Raw genomic sequence first — 24,070 nt, 5'->3', positions numbered from 1 at the left:
AACCACCACAAAAGGCCTATGCCCGGGCTCTAGACAGGCGGAGCTGGCCTGTTCTGACATCACAACACTCCATATTTGGGCATGACTGACACAGAACTCCATATATAGGAAAAAAGGGAAGGGACACAGAGACAGATACATACATTTCCATATATGGGCAGTGTCACGGGGCAACCCGTGCCCTATATACAAAGACACTTGAAACTGCTTTCTATAACATGCAAGGACTAATGTTTTAAACTTGTGTATGGAAAACTGTGTTCACTGATTGTTTGCTAATTGTCTCTCCTGCACTGCTGGTGGCATTGCCCTTGATTTAGGAAGGGGCCAAGTGCTATGCAGGGGAGGGGGGGGGGTTACTTCTTATGCTTTGAGTATTTGTCATTGAGTGTTCATGCTTATTTATATTTGTTTAATGGTAACACATCTTTAGTATGTTTAGTATTATTATATATAAGTATTTATTGAGAAGAAAGGTTGCTAATTGCTCTGTGTCCTGTGGTATGATCCACCCCTATTTAAAGGAGGCTGCAGGGACAAGTGGGTTAGTTGGTTGTGGGCTTTAACATGGGTAACAGTCCTGAGGGAGAGCTACAGGGCCTTGGGTGACCAAGGTTTAACCTGAAGAGAGTTCTCATCCTATGTGATCTTGTTCAATTGTGTTTGCCTAAGTATTTGTTCTGTTGGTCTATTGTTGGCCAGTATTTAGTTTGTGTATGTGAATTGCACTGAAGAAAACTGTCTGGAGGTTGGTGGAGGAGTTTGGGGAAAATAAAAGCCCTTAACGAACATTTCTGACTGTTCTTGGAGCCTTGGCCGTTCGGGCAACTTCACAGGCAGAAAAGGGACACAGACAGATGGGTGGAATGGGTACTCTGACACTGGTACAACAGGTATTGCATAGCCTGGTGGGGCAGGGCATGGATCTTCAACTTCCATCGTCAACGACAAAGTGCTCTAGCCGGGCACCGGTCTAATACATACAAAAACCCCCAAAAAACAATAAAGGCGGCTGGAACAAGTTATACCCTTTGGGCTGTATTTTCTGCGTCTTACCAGGTCTTATTACCTAACTTGAGTAAACTAAAGACCTGGAGGCGTGATCAATGCTCTTTGGACACTCAGAATAGCCAAATGGCATTGATCACGCCTCCAGGTCTTTACTTTACTCAAGTTGGGTAATAAGACCTGGTACTTAAGACACGCAAAATACAGCCCTTTATGTCCATCTGTTATCTCAGATGGCACTGAGGTGAGAGTATCAGATGCTTACCCGTCATTGGATGCATTCCTTCACTTTAGCATCGAGAGGTTAACTTCCTTTGGGACAGTTTGTAAATATAACGAAGTGTTGCTCCGGGACGGACAGGTGTGTAACAGGCTGGGAGGGAATCATCACAGTACCCACCCCAAAAACTAGAGACAACACTGCCCCAGTGGGGATGTGGTCAACTTCAGTGGACCACTGTTTCTTCTTCACCTGTGCAACGATCTTGAATTACACCTGGCTGAGCCTGTGACTGAGATGATTTAGGTTCTGTTGGTCTCCTGGCTCTGATGGGACCTGTTGTCACACAAGAGGTACCATCTCAGTTCAGTGGACAAGACCAAGCCAACAGTCTAAACCCCTCAGCTGAGTCGAGGACAAGTAACCATTTGTAATATCACTATGTCCGCTCCTGATCCTGATCCGCACCTGATCAGCCTGATTTCAGCTTGAGGTGCAGTGGAATATCCCTTTAAACAGAGGCAAGATTATTTGTACAGCACATTTCGAGTTTCAACACGACAATTCAAAGTGATTTACACAAAACATTAGGTTAAGGTAGTATTAAGAACAAACTTGTAAAAGAAACACTTTATAAATGATAAACTTTTAAACACAATTACTGATAGCTAGTAAATAGTTAATATAAAAAGAAGCTCAAATAGAATAGGTGTCTCTGTTGCTGCTCCATGATAACCATATGCATAACCTGTATGCAGGATGGCACTATGGTGTCAGGGTTGACTCCCACTGGCACCATCTACAGTAAAAAATCTCTCATGGAACTGTAAGGTGCTATTCATGAAGACTGGTCAAATACTGTATCTCTCTATAATATCACTATAATATTCTTCTTCTTTTTTTAAACCATTGTAGGACTGTAGGTAGGTATGGCATAGATCCAGCAAGTCATGCAAACTGTATCTAAAGCCCACTTAACCTCAAAGGGCAAACTTTGTTTCCCTCCTGCCATCCGTGGTTGGTGCCGCCATTGTGATGCAAGAAGAGGAGGAACACAAAGCCAGACACATGTCACTGGCGCACCGACTGATAAGGCTGGCAGGAGCACTTGGGTTACCAGGTCAGGTCAAGCGACACTACAATGTCAAACTGCCACGTCCATCAGACACAGACAGATGACCTCGGCTGTCACACAGAAGCTAGGGTAACATGCAGAGATCACGTGAGAGCAAAGGCTGTGTGTAGTTGTGTACGGCTGTACGCTGTTGAGCAGGACACCATGTTTATTTCGTTTTTTTTTTAAATATTTGAAATCACTTGAAAAACGCCCCTCACTTCACACGGGTGTGAAGTGAGGGGCGCTCTTATCATCATATGTCATCATATATCATCTCAATCTGGCCAATCACAATTTGCGTCCTCACGATTTGTCTTTGTGTTTACACACTTTTGTCTTCAATGTTTGTGTTTACACAGACCCTCAAAGCTGGACATGGGAGTAATTATAATCAAAAATGTTGTGTCATGGGCAGTATCATGTCAGTATCATTGTCAGTATTGTGGCAAACCAGGGGAAACAGCCAGGCCTATTCCCCACGGAAGGAGGCTGAGGGAAGTGAAGGAGGGAGTATATCACCCTGTACAGGTATTGCAGCCAATGGGAGCCTGGACATGGACGCACCTGCAGCCAGTAAGGCAATCAACAGAAGCTTTTAAATAGCCGACGCCCAAGCTGCCTGGTGAGTCAGTTTGGACTAATGGAGGAGTGAGGAAGCAGGAATCACTCTGTTCATGAGGAGGCTGGTATGAGTGAGTAAAAGATTCAACTCAAACCTTTGGACCCACTTGGATGTGCTGTGCGTGTATTGTGGCTCACCTGGTCTCGTTCTCTCTCTCTCCCTCCCTCCTAGGCCGACTGAACTCCACAAGGGAGAGCATACAGCACCTGAATACATTAGTCACTAGCTCTCTCTCTGCTCTACTCACAGGACTGTGCATAGAAGCCAAAGCCCCTGACAGGAGAACCCTAAGTTGACGTTTTGCACCGTTTTCCCCTTTCCCTAACAAGTTAATAAAAGACAATTTACAAGTTACATGTTGAATCTGACTCTGAGCCTCTTATTCTATTGTGAATCTGGCCTATTCTCCCCTGGTTTGCCTCAGTATGTATCATGGTCAGTATCATGGTCAGTATCATGGTCAATATGTATCATGGTCAGCATCATGTCAGCATCATGTCAGTATCATGGTCAGTATCATGTCATTATCGTGGTCAGTAACTCGGTATCATGTTGTATCATGCAGACTTCTGCCACCACCATCATTACCACATTTTGTTTGATTGAAAGAGGGATAGCTAAGATGGATAGCCTGCATGCCATATATTTTGCTACAATCAATCCCAGTTGATTAAAAGGCCTTGCCACCACGAACTAAGATTGTGTTTTAAATTTCCATTTACCATACTTCTGAACTTTCTCGTAAGCTTACAAAGAGATTAATTAGCAGTATGTAATAAACTTTAAAGCATAATATATCCTGGAAAAGACCCACGGAGATTACAAAACCTTGTCAACAGCGCTGCATACAGATTAAGCTTTGTTGTATACTAAACAATCCTGAGTGTCAACTTAACTATAGAGCGTGAAACAGAGCTTTGGCACCACTGATGTACAGTTTGTACACCCGTATGCCTAATGATTTTTTTCTCTGCCAGTTTTCAAATTCCTGCAAATGTTTAGTAGTAGATTTAGTAGAGTTGTGTTATGTACAGCACTAGCTCCTAATAGTTAATTTATTATGGAATGAATGCTTGATTAAGATATTGCGTTAACATTTTATAATTGACCATTTGCTAGTTTACAGTAAAGCAACGTACACTGGTCAGTTGAGTGATATCTAACGAGCACTTCCAGTTCCAAACTGCAACAATAATCACCTGCAAGGAAAGAAAGTAGCTATGTCTACAGTGGATTGTTATGAAACAAACGCAGATAGAAAGAGAATAATTCAAGCTTTTCGTACAGCTGCAATGTTGGTGTTCTTATTGTTTAATACAATCAGATAGGACTTTTCTGTTTGGATGTATGGGCTGTCAATGGGAAATTGCACCTAGTTACCACCCTGCCATTAACTTATGGCAAGATGGCCGCGGTGTGCATATGGTCAATAGCGTAGTATCAGCTTGAATCAAACATCAGGGTATCCCCATTACCGCATCACAGATGAAATTTAGCTTTTTTGCCTGGTTTCTGTTTTACTGACTGGCGTATTGTTGGCAGTGCCTTGTCCTTGCTTAGAGTCAAGGTGAAGCTGATGACAGACCGACATCAGACTCATGTAACATTGATGGATGGAGGAAGGTAAAAGGAGATAGATAGATAAAGATAGGTAAGAAGGTAGGGAAGGAGAGAGGGACGGTGTCAGTTGCTCCTTTTTTCATTCACGTTAAGTGTCTTTGATACGGGTGCAACGTAATGCTACTACTCTTACATCTTTAGTGCTGTGTTTACCTAAGATTGACCTAAAGGCAGTTTATTTCAAGTACATAAGACGTTTGTCCCAGCATCAACCCTAAACATGATCCCCTGCTAAGAGTTAAACTCAATCTCCTAACCGACCCTTTCCCTAACCTCTCAACTCTAAACTGCCATAATAATCTACCATACTCTCGTTTAGTAAAAGGGACCACTTGGATGTGCAAGATAAATTACTGGATCACCTGATACCAACAGCATTAAGGACTCTTTAGATCCAGATGCACCGTAAGGATGGTTTACATACGGTAGGTAGAGGGCTATAGGTCACAGGGACAAACGCAACACATCATGTGTGCTATCCAGAGATCTATACGGTGAGAATGTCTAGTCATACCAGTACACATGGCTGCCGATGCACACTGTGGCGTAGCTTACTAGGTAGAGAGGCCGCCAGGTAATCATAAGGTCATCAATCGGTTTGCCTCCCTGCCCCAGTCTAGGTATGCGTCGAAGTGTCCCTGGGAAAGACACTTAACCCCTATCTTCTACACCTGGCTTGGCAATCATGATTCATAACTATCCTGCCATCAGCTGGATGAAGCTGAAAAAGGAATTTCTTTCCCCAGATTAATATGATAATCAAAAATCTAATCAAAATTGTCTATTGCAGGGATCCCACCTGTGATGCTTTTGTACAGAGCTTCATCTCTCAGATTTTGGGAGGTGTACTTCCAGACTCTATATAGCATTCAGAGAGTACAACTGACCCGGAACAGGAAATGTTTATGCCACCTTGTGGAAAGAGGAACAACAGCGTTCGCCTGTTTTCACAGAATACTTTTTTATATGATTTGCCCAGAATAGGGCTAATAATGTCATTTCAGAATCTGTAAAGCAAACTGGTCTGAGTTTCACACACTATGAAATAGGCTCACCTGCTTTCATCATAAAAAGAGCACTGTCCAAACACCCTGTTTTGTAATATCTTAATAGCTGACTTGTGGAAGTCAAAGAAAAGCTCACTGGGGATTTCAGCATTGGGAACGTTTATTAAAATCAGTTATACAATTCATTTGTGTTTCAACAACATGTATAAACATTATATCCACATAAAAACATACATTCTCTTGGGATGGTGATACAAAAAAAATATGTTCTAATTAGGGCAATATGGCCAACATTTCTGGTAAGAAAACGAAAAATAAAGTATTTTTTCATCAAATATCTCCTCATAAAGACACTGCTATAGAATTAGAGCAACAATGCTGAACTCTTTGTCAGCCCATCAGAGTTGCCCTAAAAGTTTTCCTGTTTGTCACTAACTAATGAATATGCACAACAGGTTTCCACTTTGAGTTACACTTAAATTCTAAAGAACAACAAAACAATTAACGCAATAGATTAGATTGGCACATCTCAATTAGCACCAGAGGGTAGAAAGACCCCTGGGGGAATAGATGTTATGTTGAACTCATTGGGATCAAAATGAGCAATAGAACCATATTACAAGAGATGATAAGATAGCAATATTTTCTTGCAAAATTGTTATTGCATTTCAGGATTGGTGCTTATTTTCTTGAGTGTGTGTGTGTGTGTGTGTGTGTGTGCGTGCGCGCGTGCGAGCGTATCAGATAGAAACAAAGAGAATGGCTTCTTTTAAATAGACTACAAAATACAGTGCAATATTTCACCACTGAACCTCATTATAAATCACAACTGCCTTAATAACATTATTTGGAATTAATGATCTGATTATCTATACAGAAATAACTCAGAATAAACAACTTTTAGCTTTAGTGAAGAAACATTATTTTAGGGGCATGATTTAAACATAACGGTCAGTTTCCATAATGAAATACACTAATCTAAAGCCATGGCACATTGCATCAGGCACAATGCTTCACAGTCCAGATGGTAGGACACAATTCCCTCATTCACAGTAAAATGTAGAAGAGATCCTCAAGTGGGCTAAAGGGAATTAAAACCAATAAGAGCATAATTTACTAATCTGCTGTGAGCATAAACATAAAGAAGCTACACTTTGTTGTTCATCTGTTGGTACACAGTATGCCGTAAAAAAAGAAATTGTGTAGATTTTTCTGTTACAAAGAAAGAAGAGCTATTCAGAGGGTTCAGCTGGTGCAGTGTGCCAGCACGTCCACCAGAGGGGGAACTCAACAGGGCTTTCTCCCCATAATAGTACATTCTGCTTCATGATCAGCTGTGGCAAAATGCCTTGATATATTTTCATATTGAATCATGTAACTTCAATGTAATATATGCATAAATTGTAAAACCCTGAATAATTCTCAATAAAGTATATATAAAAGCAAATATCACTAATAATCTCTGCATCATTCCAGATAGAGATTCAGAAGAACAATTACACACACAAAGAATAAGAAGAAAAAAAAGAAAACCCTCAAAACTGTATGCATCTTCCTGTCCCAATCACGCTGGGAATTGTGCAATAAAAGTGTTGTGCCAGCTGTATTGTGCTACTCCCATGTTCACATGCAAAACATGCAGTCTGGGTGTTTTGCATCAACTGCACAAGAACAGAAAGGAAAAGGGAACAGTAGCAGTACACAGAGAGCTGCTTCTGCCCCTCTGGTGATCAAGTAAGAATGACAACTATAACACATACAGAAAGGTAATATGGGATGAATGAATATGGAATGAGATGTTTAAAAACAAAAAAGGATGGGAAACAAGCAGTGGATGTACGCATGATGTCACCAGTCTATCCAACAGTCTATCCAACGTATATTACTGGATGGGTTTGTTTTCTCTGTGACACTTTAGTTCCCTGCAGATTCCAGAGGTGTGAGTTGTTTTTTTTTGCTCACCTCAGCAAGGTGGGGGTGTGAGCAGGGGGTCGGAGTCAGTGAATACGTGACACAGGGTGCAGGAAGGTCATGTGCTCAGCACCATTGAAAGGCAGGCGTTGAGTGCTGTAGTGATGCACCACCTCAGGGATGCTGGGGAAAACACAGCTGCTCTGGTCCAGAGTGTAGCCGTTCTCCTTGGTCTGAGCCACAATGATGTGAACGCACCCCTGGCTGGTTCTGAATCAGAGGAAAAGAAGGGCATGGAACAATTGAGAGTAAACCCCACCTAAAGTCTTAGTTGTGAAATAGATTAGAATCCACTCAATGAAAAGCTAATATACTGTACATCTTTACAATGGAATTATTGCGAACGCAGTGAGCACTTACTATGAGACCTAGCAGATCATGTCTGTCTGTCTGTCTGTCTGTGTGTGTGTGTGTCTGTCTGTCTGTCTGTGTGTCTGTTCCGCTATCCAAATATGTGTGTATAGTGTGTTGCATCAGCAATCACTCAGCTCCATATATGGGCACAAAAGGGGCCAGGTCCACTCAGCTCCATATATGGGCACAAAAGGGGCACCATATAAGGAGTCCCCAAAGCAGCTATACGTCCAAAACCCAAATATGTACGAGCTGCGTTCGCTTCCCGCGTTTGCGCGTCTTACTCGTGTTACATAAACTAGGATTAGGGAGCTAACTAATCAATACATTTGAATATGGATGAAATTGTACAGGCCAATGATGTCATTCATTTATCACGTGAGGACAAAATAAATCTAAATGAGTTTACCACATACTCAATCCATTCCTTGTAAATACATTATGTTGTCAATTAAGCCATTTAATCATAGCAGAGGCAAGTTTACATTTCACTCACTTGAGGGCGATAGAGTACTTGCTGGTGCCTGATTCACTGTTCCTGACCAGGAAGCTGGCCTCCTTACAGGACTGCAGTTGAAATTCTGCCTCCTGGCGAGTCACACAGCCATGGTACCAGCTGAAATAATTACAGGTTAATTTATTTAATGACTTCTCATCTACTACTGATTGAATGCAGGAACTTGTTTTTGCTTCCTTAGAGGGTTACGGGTAGTTCTGATTTTTGTACTTAAAGCTGTAGGAAATACTTGCCATTAATATAGTGGTTGCAAAGGTATTAATTGATTGCCTGAGTCCCGTGATGGGAGTTCTGGTCTGTTTTTGGTGACTATTAGTTCCGGTCAGTTGGTGGAGGTCTGGGGGACACTCATTAAAAATAAATTAATCCACAAAACTAACGTAATTTGTATTGTTATTAACCATTTCTACCCCTTTGACTCATGGAACTATTTGTGCTGCTGTTGGCATAGTGATACTGGAAAATAGTTCCATGTGACAGAGGGGTGAGAGTTGCACTATATGGTAGAAATAGGTCAACAATACAAATGACGCTAGTTTTGTGGATTCATTTATTTTTAAGGAGTGGCCAACAGACCCCCACCAAATGACTGTAACCAACAGGCCAGAACTCCCACCATGGGACTCAGGCAATCAATCAACACCTTTGCAACCACTATATGAATGGCAAGTATTTCCTAAAGCTTTAAGTCCAAACATCTGAACTAACCCTTTAAGCCCCATTGGAAACAGCATGACAATTTAAATTAATTAATGTTTGGAACATTTACAATGATTATGCTTTGTAAATGAATCATTCTGGAATGAAGTTCATTGAAAAAGTGAAACATCAGCACATTCTGTGTTATGATATACATTCAAAGAATATTTAGCAACATTTAGCAATCCAGAGTTTAGTACTGCCTATCTTCCTTCCTTCCTTCCTTCCTTCCTTCCTTCCTTCCTTCCTTCCTTCAATATTCAGTAGTTTCATTCCATTCTCTGTTTCCAGAATCTTAATGCCCAGTATGACAATCGTTCTTTACATTACACTCACCTCTGTTTCTCCAGGGGTAGTGTGGGGTCCACTCGGCAGACCTCAGCTTCAGGGCTGCTGCTGGGGGTGGGGGAGACAGGGGACAGACTGGGCGAGGACTTCAGGATCTTCTGGGTCCAGCTTTTCTGTCTCAGATGCTGCTGCTGGGTAGGAGGATGCTGGGGCTGCTTGGTGAGGGTGAGGTGAGGGGCATCATCTTTGGTTGGAGAATGGCGTTCAGTACTGTCAAACTGAGCTGGAAGACAAATAGGGCAATGGATAGGGATATTAACTTTCATCTCATGCTCAGCCTTTATTTTCTCTGGGTGAGGGTCTGGATGGGGTGATAAAAGTTCCACGTAGGCCTGGACAGAGTCTGCTTTGTGCCTTGCGTGGGGGAGACAAACGCGCACAAAATACGCAAGTTTATTTTAATCCTTATATAGTCCTGTTGCTAGTGTAGGCTTGTCGGTCTATTATCACTATTAATGTGCAAGCATCTACTCGTCCACTAGATGGCAGCTATGACAGATTGGATCATTGTACAAACTACTGATATGTGCCACCTTTTCTTTTTCTTCTTTTTTTAAAGTTGAGATGTAGTTAGTTATAACTGTATAGAGTGAGTTTTACACTAGGCCTATATCATCATAATTGAACTAGACTACCACTGCCTGCATGTCCTGGCCAATCTACAAGCTCACGCCGCACTTGCAAGCTTGAAACCTGTTTATTCTAATTTAATTGACCCAGTTTTGCGTCTCTTGCTAGTGATGTATTATTTGTCAACTGCCATACTTGCCCTTTAAAATCAGTGCAAGCGCATGTGCCACTGCATGCTTAACTGTCTCCATGAGTGACTTTGCTGCCAAAGCAGTTCACCATGTCATATATGGAAAATCATACATGGAAAGCCACCAAACACTATTGCTGTAAATTGTTTGGGCATATTCATGGCTGAAGTTTATCCAGGGGCGAAATTTAAAACAGCAACCTTTGACGAGTCACAGTATGGTGAGGATATAGCTGTGTTTTCAGTCAATTCCCTTTCCACACCATTTGGTTAGCCCTGCCAGTTCCCAGTTGACAGTATTAACGTTAATTATTAAATTGATCAAAAGCTTTTAACTATAGCTATGTGATAAATAACTTATTGACTGACATTCGCTGTCCTTGTTTAGATCATTTTGAATGATATAATTATGTAACTTGGTTTCAAGACACAACATGCTTTGTCCTGCATAAATGAAAGACCCCAGAGTTTAATTTACCTGATAGAGTTTTGACTATATGCTCCTTCTTCCACTCCCAAGGTAGCTCATACTCTGTGGAGGGGCGGGGGTCCAGCTCCGGGCGGCTGACCGGGGTCTTGACAGTTTCGCCGTCACCACCCCCCTCGTAGGGAATGTCATAGATCTGAAGGGGCGCTGGCCGACTTTCCTCCACAGTCACCTCGCCTCCCTCCAGCAGGACGCACACCTTCAGCAGGTCCTTGGACCCCCTCCGTCTTATTTCTGAACAGAGACAATGGGCAAGAAAAAGACAAATGTTTTTCTTACATCCCCCATATTCACATACTGTAGCTGTATACATTCACACCTAGGTGTCTGCCCAGTTACCAGCTGCTTTGGCAGAATGGTTAAGGTTATTAGTGCCTTGCTCAAGGAAATCTTCATGGTAGTTGCTTAGGGAGTAGAGAGCAGATTATTTTGGGGGATTTAAAAACCAATCTCCGTTCTGGGCATCCAACGTCATTAATTATTAAGGCCTCTGTCCCGGGCACTCAAACTGTTAACTGGGTACTTTAACAATGTCTAGTTTGACGGTGAAAATGTAATCTTGGTGTTGCAGTATGTGTTGAACAAAAAAAAAGGACAGGACGACATACATTGTTATTAGGGGAAAGCTGGGGAGATGACATGCTGACCCACAGGCTTAAGCTGTCAAGGCATTTCCACACAGTGAGCCAGCACTATGAGCTTTTAATGAGGATTAGTCAAAATTATTCCACAAAGTCACAAATCCAGTGATATACAAGCTAGTTGAAGCTACTTATTCAAACAATTAGGAACAGACTTTGGAAATTCAATCAGGATGAAAATGTGCTTTGAAGCGGCTTGGAAAAGTAAAAATATGGTGTGTGTCATATGGATGATAGTTCCTTTATAGAAAGTGCCAAAAGACAATCAGTTAAGCCAATACATCTCATGCTATTTCTTAAACAAAGCAGCATGCTGACTCTGCCTTACTTTCATGGCTTGATGTACTAAATATGACATGGTTAATAAACTAGTCTCATATCCCCCAAGTGGGCTTTCCCAAGGAAACCTGAAGGTAGACTAGGCAGCGACAGGAGTCAGGTCTACCAGAGTGCTATGCTATAAACCATTTCAGAGACACAGCGGGCTATTGTGTAACCATTTTGGGTAAAACAATGGCATGACGGAATGAAAGGTCAGGAGAGCACGTGATTGGACGACTGACCGACAGTCTTCCTGGATGCTGGGAAGTGTTGAGAATTGGCCAGAGAGGTCCATATAGGGGGCCATGCAGAGCTGTGTCCGAGAGTGGGGGGGGGGGGGGGGGGTCACCGAGGGCCAATTTCCTTTTCGTAGAATAGTACCAGGAAACAGAGACAGGAAAAAGGAAGCAGAGACAGGAAACTGCGCCCATTGTCCTAGCACAACACAGTTGCCGTGGCAACCCCATGGGGTACGGGCAGCTCTAGGGGAGCGGGTTCACATTCTAGTTGCTTATTAGCCTGGCTAGACTGAAAATGTCAGTTCTGTCATTCACACGCAGGACATGCATACGCTAAATGTTGAAGCCCAGCACTCAAGTCAGGAGCACACATTCACTAGTAATGCCAAATTGAACTACCCAACACTTCCTACTCGACAGTCGACACAGATCAGCATACCACTTAAACCCTATATACTTTGTTGACCAGGGTTACATGGCCCCCTCCTTTTTTCCCTCTACGGTCTGCGATGCATTGAGCTTGTGGTTTGCTTTTACAGAATGCTTGCCTATTATGATATGCCCAGAATTTGGAGGCTAGGGTTCATGTGTTCATGCTAGCATTTACTTTTAGCACATGTTGTTCTACAAAGAATATTAGGAGTTTAGTTTCTTGTTCAAAGACACTTCAACAGCAGAATGCAGTTCTGTTCTGATAGAGCACTTGCAGTTGTCAAGACTTTAATACCTATACACTGGCATACAGTACTCTCTTATCCCACCCTACATACCCTACCTAAGGGATAATTCATCAATTCTGTATCAATTCATTCAATACAGAGTCTCCCACTCTGTATTGTCATTACCAGTGACACAGCAAAACAGGTCCATTTTCCAGAGTTATATGAACAGCATGCAGCTCTCACCAGTGATCATCTGCTGGGCATCGTAAGGCTCCATATAGCCATCATTCTCTCCCACTCTCTCTGCATCCCTCTCTCTGGTCTTCTGTGCATCAAACGGATCTGCGTAGTCTTCAAGGATGATCACCTGAAACAAAATCACACATTGTAAAATTGTTAATTGAGAGAATACAACTAAATTAACATGATTTTACTGTGCATTATTGAATTTGATTTTAGAACTAAAACCAAAACAGGGTTACTGCCAGAGGCAATACAAAATATTATAATAAAACTCAAATCATCGCATTTAAGCCTGTAAGAAATGTCTGACACCTGCCTGGTGATGTAATATGAAGGATGTGATTTAAAGCAAGAATAAACTGTAAGCTGTGAGATAAGGATCAGCTATTCAAAATTATATCCAATTATATCCCTTCTAGGGAGTCCCCAGGCAAATTAGTTAATATTATAATATAAAAGTCTATGTAACCACGTTAACCTTATTTGAAAATAGACAATCTACAAACTCACAATGCAATGTGACGGGTTACGAGCTTGTATATCAACAACTTTGAATACGTTTTCAGATGGGGGTCCACGGCCAAATAGGCTACATATACATTTAGGGGTCCTTGACATCAAAATGTTTGAGAACCACTGGAATAGTGTAAAAGCTTGATAGGCATGGAACACAGGATGTCCTTAACCTGTGTACTCGACAGACAACTTTTGGCAATGCGGATACACATTCACAGAATGCCAGACACACACCTGCGCATGTGCACATCCACACACCTACATAAACACAGAGGTAGGATACTACAGCATCGTCACCCGAACCTTGACCAGGTTTTGCGTCACAATGTGACTTTCTATGAATCCCACTGTACGCCATATATTTACTCTGGAAACAGATAATAGGTGATTCCCCCTATATAGAGAATCATACTGGGGATACAAATGTGATGCATGACACATTTTTCACTTGAACATCTGTTATTTTTGGTGAGTGACACACAAGTATAAATTAGACGTATAATACTGCCACTGAGCTACACAGACAATGGACAATGTATTGTATAATGAATAACCCTAACCCTCTGTGTATTATACAACAAGTGTAATAATTCACATTTACAGTATGTATACATGCAAGTGCAATGAGGAATGTATATGCAACTACTGCAATTCAACAAGTGCAATAATGCATATTTCTTTATCTACCCCTTATCTTTATATTTTTGATAACCAACTACTGTAAAGCACCAAACCTGTTGAGAATTCCATAGTGTGTGTAATAAAAAATATTCTGAATTCTTGATTCTGCAGCAGAATTTAAATTTTTACAATCTTCTACCTTACAATCTAATTTAAAGAAACATTGAGGATTTTACGGTGGAATGAATCCTCACATGGAAGTGTCACAAATTGACAATGACACTTCCATCACACAGGAACAAGCGAACAAACCCAGTGGCCTCACTATTCCTCCTCCCTCTTTTATGTTTTTTTTCTTCTTTTATCTTCTCCCTGACACTCACTCTCTCTCTCTCTCTCTCTCTCTCTCTCTCTCTCTCTCTCTCTCTCTCGTTTTCCTTTTCTTTTTTAATCAAAGCCAAGCTGGAGGGTACTCAGGTTAGCACCTGAGTGTCAGATAACACAATGCTTTTTATAACATGATAGCCTTCACCAGGGGGGCTGAGCAGAGTGAAAAGAGAGGCGTGAGGGTTGAGGGAGTAGGGGAATACTAGGCCCGAGAAACATTACAGCGGGACAGTGAGGCTCACCCAACCCAAGCTTGTCTGACCATGGCTTTGTGTTCAAGGGTGAGAATCGAGAGGTGGGGGTGGGGGGTTAAGGGGTGAGGAGGAAGAGAGATAGAGAGACAGACTGGGAGGAGTGGATACAATGGGGAAGCAGAGACAAAGGGGGAGGGAGGAAAACCGAAACAATAATATCAATTTTCAGAGCTTGCAACTGGTTCGGCACTACTTTTGTGATTTGTAATTTGTCAACAGTATTGATGACACACACGCACGCGCGCGCACACACACACACACACACACACACACACACACACACACACACACACACACACACACACACATTTCTTAGAGCTTAGAGGAGAATGTTTTACACTACTACCAAAATCAGGGCATGGACCAGTGCTGATTACAATCATTCATGTATGTTTCATTCATGAGTCCTGCACAGTGCATACAATATAGTCTATAAATAAAATGAATTAACTCTGAAGAAACCAGTGGGCTATCAAATTGTGACATAAACAAAGTTACATTATTTTGAGTAGCTTGAGTGCTTACCGTTTCTGTTTTGACTTGTGCTTTTTCAGTCTCAGGTACTGCTTGACTGATGGTACCGCTGTTGAAGTTGGGGCCCTTGTCTTGTTTATCCACTCTGATCAGCCGACTGATGTAAGCATTCGCAGAACTCTTCAGGGGCCGATGTTGCTCCTCAAATACTGTATCTGCTTTTGAATTTTTACGACTTTTCCCAGGAAGAAGGCTATCCCAAACTTTCCCATCCTTTAGTGAACCTGTGCCATTTCTCCCTAATTCGATGGCAGAATTTTTACGATTTCTCCCAGACAAGAGAGAGCCGACTCCTCCACCTACTCCACTGTCAACACCCGAACATTTGCGCTGGCTGCCCTTGGAACCTGTTGCTTTGGTACCGATGCCAGCTACCATCCCAGGTTTGGCTCTTGACTGGGACCCTGATTCGGAGGCAGAACGGATCCTGTCGGTACCGTTCTTCAGATTTATAGGGAACTCTTTGAACCACTTTGCCATTGTAACTAAGGTAGAAAGCTAATAACCTCTCTGCTCCAGCACCTTTTTGCGCCATACACCACGGCCCAAGAGACGCACCTTTAGAAATGACAGTGTCTTCTAACAAAAGACTTCCGTTGCTTCTAGGCTAAACTACAGAATCTAAGTAGGCTAGATCAACATAATTATGATAGGCATGTCATAGCCTATGTGCCTTGGAATTTGTTATTAAACTATATTAGCCTAGGGCTATCTGTATTAATCCGATTATAGGCTATATGGATAATTTGTCTACAAAAATGAAAACAAAAAATAAAAAGGGGAAAAAAAGAAATACAATAAATAAAAAAACAGCTCTCTCAGCCATGAAATAGGCTATTTTACAAGCCTATTCGTCGAGAGAAACGTTTAAATATTCCTACTTTATCCCATTTGTGTTTTTCTTAAATCTGTTCCTTCCATTCAGAGGAAAAGTTATTCCCTTTGCATAAAGAGATGTCTTTGAAGTGGGAAGACTCGGAAGAATCTAAAGTTTTTCTTGCTTCTGATTTGTGGTCCCATTCCTAGAGTAGCTCGTTTATCTGTGTTTTACCACCGTCCTGTATCGCAATCTGGCTCCTGACTGCGCTTCGAGTAGAGGGTGGGAATGTTTATGTGGGGGGCAGAGACCAAACCGTTCTACATGGACCAAACACCAATGCGGTGGGCGGTGTGTTGATGGAGAAATCTTCTAGCCTATTTCTAATACAGTATAGGCTAGCAGCTGCATAAAGCTTTGGAAATTGACAAATCGGAAGGGCTGGATGCCCTTGTGCGTATTAAGAAAACTAGCATTGAATTTGTAAAAATAAATAAATAAAGTGTATATACTAATGTAGGCCTATACTGTTCCATTGCCTTGTAATATCCTATACCCCCATGTCAATTTCAAATTCATGAATATATATAATTATTCATTACTGAATGTTTTAATTGGACTGCTAATTGATGTTGAACCTCTGACTAGACTTGTGCGGCGTTTGAAAGTGGTCCATTCTGGGCCGGCCCATTTGTACTGATGAAGGGTGAGCAAAAGAGAAGACTCAAAGTAAGACATCTCTGACTTCTCTGTGTAGACCATTAAACGTCACGGCTCCAGTCACAAATTATATATATGCGAATTAGCTAAATTGTACTATTTTTGTTTTTATTTTTGTATTTATTGTTTGGGACATTTTTATTTTTACGACACCCCTATTTTCGCTCCCAGTTGAAACCTTCTGTTGTGTGCGATACCCCCTGCTTGTCCCTCTTTGTCCGGTGGCGACAGTAGGCCATGATTAATATGGCAAAATCTGCGTTTTTGCATGAATCCTAGTTGAACAGTGGAACAAATCAGCAGGCATACGCCGCGTGTGGACCGGTTTGCCGACAATGACACGCCAGAGAGTTTCAATTTAACGGACAGCAGAGCAAGCAACGGAGAAAGGGTACAATTCGCTTCCAAAGACAGTGCAAGCTGGCTAGCTCTATCCAGTAGCATGCTAATGTTAGCTACCAACCACCAAGCTAACGTTAGCATAGTAAACAACCGTTTCGGGACGAAACCGGTTGTTTGTCTCTCGCCGTGAAGCTTTGGGTTCTGCCAAATTGTCACAAATGATCAACTTTTAATGTAGCTGAGCTACAGCTCATGGTTTGGAATAAGCATTTCCATGGTGCTGTTATTATTTACTGGGATCTCAGGGCTGCCTAGCTAGCCACAGCGGGTAACGTGGCTAGCTAGTTAGCTACGCTAGTGGTAACTAGTAGTGTAGTAGCTGCACATCTGTAAGTGATCATTTCCAAGAGGGAGGAGGGGGGTGCTGCAACTTGCATGCGCTGGCAAACCAGCCAGGTAGCAAGCCGTCAGTTTCATGTAACCGTGCTTGCTTGCAACTGTGCTTGCGACCCGGGCTGCTTGAATCGAACCGACCCGTCTGTTCCGATCGCACGGCTAACTAACGCTATTGCACACACAAACCGAACGGTCATTTGTTGACCAAATCCCGGCGTGACAGACAGCGTGGCGAGAGATTTGCAGCTGGAAGGGGGGAGAGTTTGCAGACCTGGGCCGGTTTATTGATTTACGATAACGTTGCAATAACGTTGTGTAGGCTATTAGTCGTGATGGTTGCCATTCTATCGACCTGAAGGAGGCTGACTCCACCTGCTCGGCTCCTAGCCTTAAGGAACTCGTCATTTTTAACTTTTTTCTTGCATATGAACGGTGATATGCCACCTCACCGACAGTCATATTAGCTAATGGCTGCCGAATCGGGGAGACTACTGGCGGGACAAGGTCAAGGAAAACGAGGCAAAGGTAGGAATTAATTTCACCCATCTCCCAATCAGATCGGAACCATCCATTACTGCGCTGCAATGGGCTGCACTGGTGCTGTTAGCAATTCCCCATGTGTAAACTTCACGACTGTCTTCGGTGGTGGCTGTTTCTCACAGTGGACATCTGTGAACGGGGTTCATGTCTTTCTTGCTCTCAGTGTGTACTGTACCTCAAACTCCCCGTTTCCTCCGTCCTCATGTCTCCGTCTTTTCCTGTCTTCCTCATTGACCTTAACCTCCTCCTGCCTCTGTTTTACGGTCTCTCCCTCTCTCGCCTGGGTCATTTGGTCTGCCTGGGTCATTTTGCGAGTCAAGGCTTCATAACCTTGGTGGTGATAACGCCTGGATGTTCAACATCTTGTCCTCATGCCAGTGTATGTCCCATCATTGAATCCATCTCAACTGTTGGACTTAAAAACAAAGAGGCCCTAGGTCTAAAGCTGCTCCACTCTGTCACTAAGGGTATTGGCCAATCTAAATGGTGTTTTTTTTAGACATTTGATGGACCAGTGGTTTGAAAACATGCAAGGTCTGTTTTTTGTTTTGTTTTTAACCCAACAAATGCATCCTTCATTTTCCTTATTTCTGCCCCTTCTATATTCATTATTTCAGCTTCACAGATGAAGAGCCCAGAGAAGAAGAAGAGGAAATCCAACACTCAGGTAAAGTTTTGCCCGAGGCAGTGTTCTGAACACATTCCTTCATACTGTAAACATGCTCTTAGTGATTGACATGTGAACTGTGCCATGGTCTATGTCTACTTGTTAGGGCTGCACAATTAATACAAAATAATCATTGTGATTGTGAAACGATCTTTTGATCAGCCATTTGGCCTTCATCTCCTTATCATTACACAAAGCTTAATAACCAAAACAATGTGCAAATCATCTCCCCATCCATCAGGCTCACAGTCACAATAAAATCGCTGAGGCCATTTCACTATTACTTGACCAAAGTTACAGTTACAAAGAACAACAAAACCATTAACAAAATGAGATCATACACAATACATTGTTTCCCTGCGATGCAAGAGTGCAGTCTAGCTGACACCAACTCGGGACTCCTGAATCGTTGCCCTCCCCACTTCTATCTAGCATCAGGGTCTTGAGCTCTACAGTGTTTTTAGTGAAGCTGTCGTGCAACAGCGCATCTACCTAGGTCGTGCACTGCCACTTACCTTTCTGGCTTTGCCCTGGGTTGGCTTCCATAGTGGCAGTTTGCTTACCACTAGTTCCGGGTGCCTGACAGTGTCCTGCCAGCCTTAACCTTCTCTTTCTGCCCACCAACGTCCAACAACCATTACCAAAAATCAATCATGATTGTAATTGTATCCATAATTACATAGCTCTACTACTTGTTAACCCAATTACATTGTAGTTTTCTAAGCAGTCTTAAATTCTAGACCACTAAACCTGTTATTGGTTGACAAAGCTTCATGGCATTTGCTCCAACCTAGACTTTCTCAGTCTAAACGCTTTGCGCAACAAGAGACTGGTAAGAATCAAACAACCTTTGTTGCCAAAGCTGGGTGGTTGAACTGCATTGCAGAACCATTACAGTGACTTTAGGGCAGTCCTTCATGTTGGGAAAGTGATGTTTGTTTTCAAAGCATTTAGCTAGTTTTAGTTTTACTTTTTTAGTGGCCGTTAACATTTCTGTTCATTGATGACCAACATTAGGTGAAGCTATTACTAGCGATTACGAAGAGTTCAGGGATTGGTGAACATGTACTTTTATTTTGTCTTAGGCGGCAGGGTTCTCCCACCTCTCTGAGTTTGCTCCTCCTCCCACCCCTATGGTGGATCACCTGGTCGCCTCCAACCCATTCGACGATGACTTTGGCCCCCCATCTCGACCCGTTGGGGCTGGCGGACCAGGAGGAGCCCCGTTCCTGCCCAGCCCGGGGGCAGGTGGCGGAGGGGGATATGGAGGTGGAGGCAGGATGGGCGGAGGCATGGCCTTCATGGGAGGCCCTGGAGGACCAGGTGGCGGGCAACCTGGACGGAGGCCACCCTTTGGTCCCCCATCCAACACGGGACCCCACCACCAGCTGGGCTTTGGAGGAATGCCTGGGTTTGGGGGTGGCGGTGGGGGAGGTGGGGGAGGTGGTGGATTCCCTCCTGGGGGACCCTCACAATTCAACATGCCCCCAAACTTCAGTCCACCCATGCATCCAGGGCCAGGATTCAACCCTATGTTGTCTCCTGGTGCTATGGGGGGCCCTGGGGGCGGAGGGCCACCCCACCCTCGGTTTGGTATGCCTCCACAGCAGCAGCATGGACAGGGTGGACACCCTTTCAACAGCCCCCCTTTGCCTGGCGGTGGAGGCCCCAGGGGACCCCCACACGGGCCCATGAACCCCATGGGTGGGATGCCTCCTGGGATGAACATGATGGGCGGCATGGGTGGTGGTCCTGGAGGAAACATGGTGGGGGGGATGCCAGGCATGCCCCCTCAAGGACAGTTCCCTCCCTCACAGGATAGCCCCTACCCTGGGCCGAGTCCTCCAGGGCCAGGGAACGAGGAGGGCAAGAACTTTGGTGGACCAGGTCCTCAGCCAGGTGGGCCGCCTCAGCAGCAGCAACAGCAGCAGCAACAGGCTAACTTGAACCCCAATGGCCCACCACCTAACAACACTACCCCAGGGCCTCCTCCCAACTCTGGCCCTCCCCAGCCTGGAGGAGCCTTCCCTGGCCACCCCGATGTCCAGCAACCCAACCCCAACACACCTGGTCAGCCTCCCTCTGCACCTCCCCAGTCAAACCCCAACTCCTCACCCACTGGCCCGCTGAATGGATCAGGCCAGCCGCAGAATCCACCACCCAATCAGCTCCAACCACCAAACAATGCCAATGCTCCCAACTCAAACAACTCTTCCCAGCAGCAACAGCAGCAGCCCACTCCTCCTAACTCTGCCCCTGGCTCCGCCCCTTATAGCCAGCAGAACAACACTCCCGGTGCTGGGGGTCCCATGCCCAATGCGCCCCCCAACTCAGCCCAGAACAACATGACCAACAACAATGGGGGCAACACCCCAGGCAGTAACCCCAATCCCCCATCCAACTCGACATCCACTCCCAACACCCAGTCCCCGCTTCCCCCTGGCCCAGCAGCCCCCACCACTGGCCCAGGGTCAGGCCCTGGGAAATTGGGGGGTTCTGGGATGGTGTTCCCCTGCGGTTTCTGCATGGCGGAGGTGCACGACGACCAGGACGCCATTCTGTGCGAGGCGTCATGCCAGCGCTGGTTCCACCGTGACTGCACAGGTCTGACAGAGCCAGCCTATGGCCTTCTGACCCGGGAGTGCGCTGCTGTCTGGGCCTGTGACTTCTGCCTCAAGACCAAGGAGATCCAGGCTGTGTATGTTCGCCAGGGCTTAGGGCAGCTGGTAGCAGCCAATGAGGGCTGAGAGGTGAGTGACAGTGGAGAGGCAGCGAGGTGTGAGGTGTAGGAATGAATAGAGAGGTGAAGAGACATTAATGCTCTGATTGAACTGAATGACTTCTATCACGTCAGCTACTTGCCCAACTTCATCTTGACTAGCCCTTTACTTGCTTGATTATACAGACAAAAAAACGCCAACTCGTTCACATTCATGCTTACACATAGCACTTTTTGTGACTCTAGGAAATTGATTATAATTTTTTTGCTTCCCTACCCATTGGAGTCAAATCACATAACGAATGTTCAATCTTCACAATTGTTTGACATCTAGCCTGCCGACCAGCATAGCACTGACACCAACGCACTACCTCACACATTTTGTGACTGACCGGCAACTGCGGCAAGGAAGCTCCTGCACTGATAAACTGACTGTGACTGACTTACCCCAAATACACCACAAGTGTGAAATGGCATGTGTCACACTACACGCACAGATGTAGTGCTATATTTCCCCTAGCATCTCAAGGCTATAAATCAAAGACCACATGAATTAAAATATCTAAAATTGTGCCTGAAAGTATAAAAGGCCTTGAATGTCACAGAATTATTACGTGTTTTTACCTGAGGAAAAAACAAAACTTGATTTTTCTATAATGGGTGTTATTTACCTCTTTACTGCAGTAGCATAAGAACATGTTTAGATAAATCAGAATATATGAACTTTCAATCCTCACTATCCACTATTGTGGCATAAGTACATGACACATTCATATCAGGAGCTGTCCTGTCAATGCCCCCCCACACACACATCTCTCTCACACACACACACACACACACACACACACACACACTCCTTTTCCCTGTTCTACTATATAACTCGGTGCTAAGGAATCCAAAGGAGTCCCGGGCTCTGGCTCCCCTTAGTGAACTAGAGTCTTTATCACCTCACAGAAGAGGATATCATTATTGAAATATGTGTAAATATTCGTAACCCTGAACATTTGCCAGAACACATCCGTCCGCTATGAAAAATGCTGGAAAGTCAACCAATGAACAAAAAGTTAGAACGTGTCTTGGTTTATTTGGTTAGGCTTTTTTCCCTTCATATTCATTGAACCAAGCATTTTTTATATCTCCAGTCCTCAAATTAGTACATTACACATTAAAGGTCCTTACAGACGGGCAGCGACTGACGTTCCTAGTAATTCATTTTCAATGAGAGGCATGCGTTTATTTTGGACGCGCGGAGAAGTTGAGGGGCGCAAGCGTATTTTCGTGGGTGCGGTCCCGTGAAATTGTCACTCGTGTGCTTGTTTCGTGCACACGCCTGTGGCTGACTAGGCCTGGATTGTGTTGAGCTTTTTGTTTTTACGCTACGCGTCCCTCATGAGCAGACCTGGAGCAGACGTGTCGTTGATCCAGGCGACTACACGGGCGTCACCTGCTCCCCGTCTGAAAGGACCTTTATTGTGACATCGGTGCTTTTGGATGGTGTTGGCATAGCAAGTAGTGACATCATGTCATATCAGATGTGCATAGTTTTTTCTTTTTTTTTCTTTCTCCTTCTCTTGGGTTGCATGTGAACCAATGCAGTAACTTTGTCTGAGCTGTTTTTGTTTGTATTTTGGTCTCTACTAGAGGCCTCGAAGTAGACCAAATAACTAAAGAGCGAAAAATAATATCCATTTTCACATTTCTGTCCCAGAGGAAGGTGTTTGTATCTTCTCTTCTTTCTTTATCTCTCTCTCTTCATTCATTGTCCGAGATGCCTTTTTTTCAGCCGTTCCCTTTTTTGTACTGGTATTTTGTGCTGTTCAATGTGCTCTGCTCTGGCGCCCTCTGGTGGACCCTAGAGGAACCAGTGAGCCCCACACTGGTTGGGGAAGGGAAAGGTACTGAACTCTGAAGTAAAGAGATTTTTTTTTGTACTTGTCCATGTCTGTTTTATTTTTTATCTGTTGCCAATTGTTGTATTAAAAATGAGGTTTGGTAAACCCGCTGAAACGGATATGCTAATGTAATTCTTTGTCATCTTTGACATCAAGCATTGTCAAACATTGCATTGTTATAGAATTAATGATTATTATGGGGCAATGATTTAAAAAACAAGGAAACTGTTTGAATTTGTAAATATTAATATTTTAAGTAAATACTAGAATCTGAACTGATCAGTTGGTCATCTTTTAAGGCTGCCTTGAAAAGACACTTATTCTCTCTCAGGCTTATGGCATATAGTTGCTTGTTGATGTTGGTACATTTTGTAAATGCGTCCTTGGGTTCATGAAAGGCGCTATATAAATTCAAGCTATTATCAGTTTGACTTTGTAGTCAACTGTAAGCCTTGATATGTGAGATGTCTTGACAGTTCAATGCAGGCTAGGATTTATAACATGCAACCTTCCATAGTCAATACATTTCTTGTGATTAGAGTTACAAAAATTAAATAATAGTGTTGTGATCTTAATATTGGATATTAACATATCCAAATGGAAAATGAGCTTTATGATGGGTATGTTGATTTAATGGAGATTGCGGATGCCACAAATTATGGAACAAGACAACACCAATTACAGTTCTAATACTGCAGAAAACTAAACCTTTCTAAGATTCAAGACAAATCCCAAGTGTTCGTTTACTTTAATTGGCACTAAGGACTTTAGTGTGTTGATCTGCTTTCAAAGCCTGCATCAGTAACTTTGCAGCACTGAAAAATAACTA

The 24,070-nt window shown here is 43.4% G+C and overlaps 2 protein-coding genes across 3 annotated transcripts; one reads left to right on the top strand and one right to left on the bottom strand.

Annotated features, from left to right (window-relative positions):
• Positions 1 to 5,753: 5,753 nt before the first annotated feature.
• she (Src homology 2 domain containing E) lies at positions 5,754 to 16,217 on the bottom strand. Its single transcript, XM_080786942.1, has 6 exons — positions 15,140 to 16,217; positions 12,837 to 12,960; positions 10,722 to 10,964; positions 9,472 to 9,706; positions 8,416 to 8,535; positions 5,754 to 7,775 (listed from the first exon to the last, which is right to left on the bottom strand). Exons 1-6 carry the CDS (start codon positions 15,626 to 15,628, stop codon positions 7,592 to 7,594), a joined length of 1,395 nt encoding a protein of 464 aa, XP_080643068.1. The 5' UTR covers positions 15,629 to 16,217; the 3' UTR covers positions 5,754 to 7,591.
• Positions 16,218 to 16,913: 696 nt separating this feature from the next.
• On the top strand, positions 16,914 to 23,360 carry pygo2 (pygopus homolog 2). 2 transcript variants are annotated; one of them, XM_080787725.1, is made up of 3 exons: positions 16,914 to 17,076; positions 18,581 to 18,630; positions 19,716 to 23,360. In XM_080787725.1, the coding sequence occupies exons 2-3, from the start codon at positions 18,589 to 18,591 to the stop codon at positions 21,375 to 21,377; spliced, it is 1,704 nt and encodes a 567-aa protein (XP_080643851.1). In that variant the 5' UTR covers positions 16,914 to 17,076; positions 18,581 to 18,588; the 3' UTR covers positions 21,378 to 23,360. The 2 variants fall into 2 exon arrangements, with proteins under 2 accessions (XP_080643851.1, XP_080643850.1); XM_080787724.1 differs by having other exon boundaries at positions 16,914 to 17,948.
• The last annotated feature ends 710 nt before the right edge of the window (positions 23,361 to 24,070 follow it).

This window comes from Protomyctophum bolini, assembly GCF_963924005.1.
Source record: "Protomyctophum bolini genome assembly, chromosome: 17".
Lineage (NCBI taxonomy): Eukaryota > Metazoa > Chordata > Actinopteri > Myctophiformes > Myctophidae > Protomyctophum > Protomyctophum bolini.
The sequence above is the reverse complement of the archived record's forward strand: the minus strand, read 5'-3'. Positions and strand labels throughout refer to the sequence as shown.